Raw genomic sequence first — 6,000 nt, 5'->3', positions numbered from 1 at the left:
GAGAGAGAGAGAGAGAGAGGTGTGTGTGTGTGTGAGAGAGAGGTGTGTGTGTGTGTGAGAGAGGTGTGTGTGTGTGAGAGAGAGAGAGAGAGAGAGGTGTGTGTGAGAGAGAGGTGTGTGCTTGAGAGAGAGGTGTGTGTGTGTGTGTGGAGAGAGAGAGAGAGAGAGAGAGAGAGGTGTGTGTGTGTGTGTGGAGAGAGAGAGAGAGAGAGAGAGAGGTGTGTGTGTGTGTGAGAGAGAGAGGTGTGTGTGTGTGTGTGTGTGTGAGAGAGAGAGAGAGAGAGAGGTGTGTGTGTGTGTGAGAGAGAGAGGTGTGTGTGTGAGAGAGAGAGGTGTGTGTGTGTGAGAGAGAGGTGTGTGTGTGTGTGTGAGAGAGAGGTGTGTGTGTGTGTGAGAGAGAGGTGTGTGTGTGTGTGTGTGTGTGTGAGAGAGAGAGAGAGAGAGAGAGAGAGAGAGAGGTGTGCTTGAGAGAGAGAGAGGTGTGTGTGTGTGTGTGAGAGAGAGAGAGGGCGGGGGAGGGAGGGAGGGAGGGAGGGAGGGAGAGAGAGCGAGAGAGAGCGAGCTGTGGGATTACAGGACTGAGCCAAGCCTCAGGGTCAAGCAAGGCTGCAGAAATGAGGTGTGGGACACTGGAAGCAGCCGGGTGAGAAGCAGGACAGGGTCCAGACTGACAGCGATTTAAGTAGACCATATTGGCAGTAGGAGCAGGGCTGAGCAGAGATCCCTGGGACAGGCAGTTCCCTTGTCCGTACCAGACGCTCAGGTGACAGATCACCATTACGACTTAGCTGTCCTTCACCTCGGGGTCCAGATGAAGGTGTGTGGTACGGTGCTGGGCCTGATTGTCCCGTTAGGATTTAAGATGCCCGTGTGCCCTTATGTTTTTAATTACCTTGCTACATTTACAGCCTGATTTCCTTTTGCCCTTAGATATGTCATGTGTCGGTCTGTACTCACAGGTGTCCTGACAAGCAGTGTCTATGTGCCGGAAAGTCACCCCGCCTCTGCATTTGCACCCTGAAGTCTCACGTGGGCATCACGGCCTTTCCATGTTATGAGAGATGCTCTTCTCTGACTTTTTACCTTTGCTCAGTGAGGGATGGTTTCTCTGAAGGAGTACAGAAGGAGAGACTAAGTCTCCCTATGTAGTCAAGGCTAGTCTTAAACGTGTCCCTTGTTCCTCCTGTGTGCTCTGCTTGTCCTGACAGACTCTGGGGTGTGGGGAAGGCACACATGTTAACACTGCTCTGTCCCGTGTCAGATGTGTGCCGTGAATAACGGCGTGCTGGTGGGGAACTGGTCGGGAGACTACAGCAAAGGCACCGCCCCCTACGTGTGGACCAGCAGTGTGCCCATCCTGCAGCAGCACTTCATCACTAAGGAGCCTGTGTGCTTTGGCCAGTGCTGGGTTTTCTCTGGGATCCTGACCACAGGTAGGCGGCAGCCGGGGCAGGGGCCGCTCAGCCCCCGCAGAAGCTGACCATTCTGTCTGGGCTCATTTCAGCACTGAGAGCACTGGGCATTCCGGCTCGCAGCGTGACTAATTTTGAGTCAGCCCACGATACGGGGAAGAACCTCATAGTAGACATCTACCTGGATGAATCGGGCAAGACAATTACACATCTCACCAAAGACTCTGTCTGGTAGGCTCCCTCCTGGCTGGCTGGGTTCCTCCTCTGTTCTCCTGTGGGCTCTGTCGACTGGTTCAGGTTGGGAGCAGTGTCAACTCCAGAAACCCACTTTGTAGAGTCAACCTCATTGTGTGACCCAGAACTCCTGGGAAGGCTTGTTAAACATGGAGATCCCTTGGCTGCAGCCTCTGCCCCCATGGAGGCAAAGACTGAGAACTGGTCTTTACTTCTGGCCTCCAGCCCTGGAGACTGAGACAGGTGCTGTCTGCCACACTGATGTAACCGGCACTTCTAGTCAACCAGGGGCACTGTCTCCTCTGCTCTCTGACCCAGTGCGCAGCACCTTGCAGGCTAGAAGCACAGGGATTTTAAGGGAGGTAGGATGTCTCCCACAGCTGGATGTGCCAAGTCTTTCACTTTGGCACAAGTGTTGGAGACACCAAGCTCTATTAATCCATATGGTGTAACTGTTTTAAAAATAGCAAGAATAGCTGGACAGTGGTGGCTCACACCTTTAATCCCAGCACTGGGGAGTCAGAGGCAGGTGGATCTCTGAGTTCAAGACCAGCCTGGTCTACAGAGTATGAGTTCCAGAACAGCCAGGGCTACACCGAGAAACCATGTCTCAAAAACAAATAAACAAAAAGGCAAGAATATGGAATACTGTCCAGCTACAAAGCTATAAAATTATTCATCAATAAAATCAGAATCCCTTTGAGTGGAGAGAAGGTTTACAGTTGTTTGCCCATTCATTCAGCAGAGGCTAGCGATTGGGGGTCTTTGGGTCTCAGGGGCTTCTCCTCCACTGCCTGACTGCTCTAAGCTCCGCTCTCCATACGGCTCTCCCCACTGTCCTAGCCTTTGTTGACAAAGGTCCCCCTCTCCAGAACCTTAGAGGGCTGTGGTGACAGTTTCTCTAACTGCATGGCTGGCTCATTTCCACTGCCACAGGAATTTCCACGTGTGGACAGACGCCTGGATGAAAAGACATGATCTACCCCAGGGCCATGATGGCTGGCAGGTCCTGGATGCTACACCACAGGAGATCAGCGAGGGTGAGTTTGTATGGAGGCCGTGTCTGGGGTCTTGGGTGGCGACACTCACACTGAGCAAGGCCTTATAAAGAGGACACAAGTGATAGTCACATGATATAACAGTAAGTGCAGGCGCTTCCTTGGTGTACAGCCCATAACTCACCTTTTCATGTGTTTGTGTGTGCACACACATGCATCATGGTACACATGTGAAGGCCAGAGGACAGGTTGTGAGAGTCGGTTCTCTCCTTCCATCACATGGGTACGAGGGGTTGGATTAAGGCTGCCAGGCTTAGCAAGTGCTGTTGGCTACTTCGTATCTCACTAGCCCACAGCTCATCTTTAAAGTGAGTTTGGTCACTGCCTGCGTTTGGCAAACCCAGGCTCAGGAAGGTACGGTGAATGGGACTCTTAGCAGCTGACCACAAAGTCCCAGATGGAGTGGGAGCGTCCCAGCTGGCTGGTTACCTGTATCTGGTCCTGGATGGGAAGGAGCTTGGGGAGTGTCTGGGCAGATGAAGTCTGGTCTGAGGTTACACGGGAAATCTTGTGGATTTGTTACAGGGTTAATATGCCTTACCAGTGAGAAACTGACGTGCATGCTTAAAAGATTAATAAAGGAGAAAGCCCTTTAAGAGTGTGTGACTGTTTCTGGCTAATGCTCAAAGGGAACCAGCCTCCAACAGAAGACATTTCCAGCTTGTTTTATGTAGCCTTAGGCTTATACATTTCATCTACACTGTCACCCTTAAACCTCTTTCACATCCCAGTGGGACCCTGACCTCCACAGGACACAGGCCCTTGCAGGGGACTTCTTTAGCCGTTCCAGGAGCAAGGTCATCACCCAGATGGAGGGAATAGTGTGGATAGAGGAGGGGTACTCAGAGGCAGAGGCTCAGTCCCCAAAGATTACAATGTAAAGTATTTTGGTGCCTGTATTATTCCAACCAGCGTGTCCCAAAGGCTCCCTAAGGCAGGGTCACAGCCTCACAGCTCCTGATGGCACCAGCCAGGGGCCTCCAGAGATCTGCTGTTCCTCACCTCCCCACACCGCCTGTGCTGAAAGGTGGTCAGCAAGGGGTCCTTTCTTTGGGGTCCCAGTTGTCTCTGCCAGGGTGGGGACGGTAGCCTTGCAACTGGGCTGTGTGCAGGTTACAGTCACCTGCAACTGAGCTGCGCGCAGCCCACAGTCGCCACCTACCTGGGAGGTAGCAGAAGCCTTGTGCCCAGGTGGAAAGGGCTTTAGAAGACAACCTATCCATTCACACTGTAGATAAGGTGATGGCAGAGTGTGAATGCCCTCTGCATATTAGAAGCAAGAGTGTTAGATAGAAGCGCTGTTCTGAGTCTTAGCTCACTACACTGAATTGCAGGGTTGGCTGCTTTTGAGAGGCTAGGGGAGGAGTCGTGTATTGAAGGTTTAAATAAAACAAGGAAACGGCAAGACCAGTGTTGAGAGTAACAGTGCAAAATCAAACCAATTTGTACAATGAAAAGCTGAAAGACTAATGCTTCCTAAGTTGTTAGTGATGGTCAAGGAGACTTCTCTGCTCCTATGTCAGAGCTAGAAGGCAGCATTATCAGTTCAGGTCAGTAGTGACGGCTGGTGAGGGGAAGTGCCTTTGTATACTGCTTTGTTTGATTTTTGATGTTTGATGACTTTATGAGGTCAGTACTACCTTTATACCCAATATCCAGGAAATGAAGGTACAGGGGCCATACAGAAACAGGCAATGTTCTGGGATGAATGGAAATAGAGGCATGGCTCCTTCCCTCTGGACCTGAGAATTCCTGGACATTTCAATTCTAAGCTGGGCTGTGTTCTTAGTGGTAGATAGCAGTCAGGCTGCCTGGGAAGCCCGTCTCCTCCCTGAGTGGGTGGGATTTCTTACTCTTGCTGTGATGGACTTAGGGGACAGACCCCAGCAACCAACCTCTCTTCCTTCCCCTCAGGAGGCTTCCGCACTGGGCCATCTCCACTGAGCGCCATCCGCCTGGGGAAGGTCGAAATCCAGTACGACACCAAGTTTGTCTTCACCGAGGTCAACGGTGACAAGTTCATCTGGCTGGTGAAGCAGAACCAAGGCAGGGAGAAGAATGTCCTTATCGCTGTGGAGACTGCAAGCATCGGCAAGAACATCAGCACCAAGATGGTGGGCGAGAACAAGCGCGAAGATATCACCTTGCAGTACAAGTTCCCGGAAGGTAGCTGCGCAGGGACTTGAGGGGAGAAATCTAGGGCATCGTTGGCCATAGGGTTCCTGTCACAACAGCCCGACCATAGCGCGAAGATATCACCTTGCAGTACAAGTTCCCGGAAGGTAGCTGCGCAGGGACTTGAGGGGAGAAATCTAGGGCATCGTTGGCCATAGGGTTCCTGTCACAACAGCCCGACCATGTGCGCTTTGGCAAGAACGTGACGGTACCCCAAGCTGGGTGAGATGAGGGTGACTGTGTCCTGGGGCAGGCTTGGCATGACACACAGTTTGTCCAGTCCAGGGCAGGATATAGCCGGGTATGGTGGCACACACCTGGAGGTTCGGGTAAGGGAACTGTACTGCTGTCTGGGGGCTCAGCCTCCAGCAGCACAGGACTTTGAAAGGAATCCAACCAGTCAGCCTAAGCTAAGCTTGTCTGTCTGAGGGGACTTAGTGAAGGAAACACTCTTACACAATCTCGATGGCTTTCTTCCTTGTTCTCTTGTGTTCTTTCTATGTTCTTTCTGCTGTATACTTTTTTCTACAGCTTATATATCCCAACAAAGTCTTTCAGGCAATGTAGGAATTACAATATGGTTTTCTGCTTTTCAAGTGAATGATTACAATGAATACAAAACACACAGGAAAAAAACAGCATGTTTTCCATATCCCTCACACTACAGGTGAGAAACAAACTATCCCAAGAACCCATGCACATTTATTTGTTGCAGATTTGTTTTTCGCAATTTGTTATAGATTAACTGTGTGGGCAGGCAAGCTATTCATGTCAGGGCTTTTACTGGCCGGCTGCATTTGCCATTACAAAGAAAGGGCCAATTACTTTATTACTTATCTTGAAAGGTAATCTTATAAGGAGTCTTTTTTGGTGGTGATGGGGGAGTTCAAGACAGGGTTTCTCTGTAGCTTTGGAGCCTGTCCTGGAACTTGCTCTGTAGACCAGGGTGACCTCGAACTCACAGAGATCTGCCTGCCTCTGCCTCCTGAGTGCTGGTATTAAAAGGCCTGTGCCACCACCACACAGTTTATAAGGAATCTTAAAGGAATCACAATCCTAAACTTTTATTATTGAAAAGGAATCAGTCAGTTCTACTTTAAATCTTTATGGTACATACCCAC

General features: G+C 50.7%; 1 protein-coding gene across 2 annotated transcripts in view; it reads left to right on the top strand.

Moving 5' to 3' along the window:
* The window catches only part of Tgm4 (transglutaminase 4), a 31,180-nt gene that overhangs the window by 14,001 nt on the left and 11,179 nt on the right, over positions 1-6,000 (top strand). For both annotated transcript variants that reach the window (XM_075964038.1, XM_075964037.1), the window contains exons 7-10: positions 1,262-1,433; positions 1,505-1,643; positions 2,583-2,686; positions 4,619-4,870. In XM_075964038.1, coding sequence (XP_075820153.1) covers positions 1,262-1,433; positions 1,505-1,643; positions 2,583-2,686; positions 4,619-4,870 — 667 coding nt within the window. The remainder of the gene's footprint in view (positions 1-1,261; positions 1,434-1,504; positions 1,644-2,582; positions 2,687-4,618; positions 4,871-6,000) is intronic.

This window comes from Microtus pennsylvanicus, chromosome 3 (assembly GCF_037038515.1).
Source record: "Microtus pennsylvanicus isolate mMicPen1 chromosome 3, mMicPen1.hap1, whole genome shotgun sequence".
NCBI lineage: Eukaryota > Metazoa > Chordata > Mammalia > Rodentia > Cricetidae > Microtus > Microtus pennsylvanicus.
Note: the sequence above shows the minus strand (reverse complement) of the source record. Positions and strands in the feature narration are given on the sequence as shown.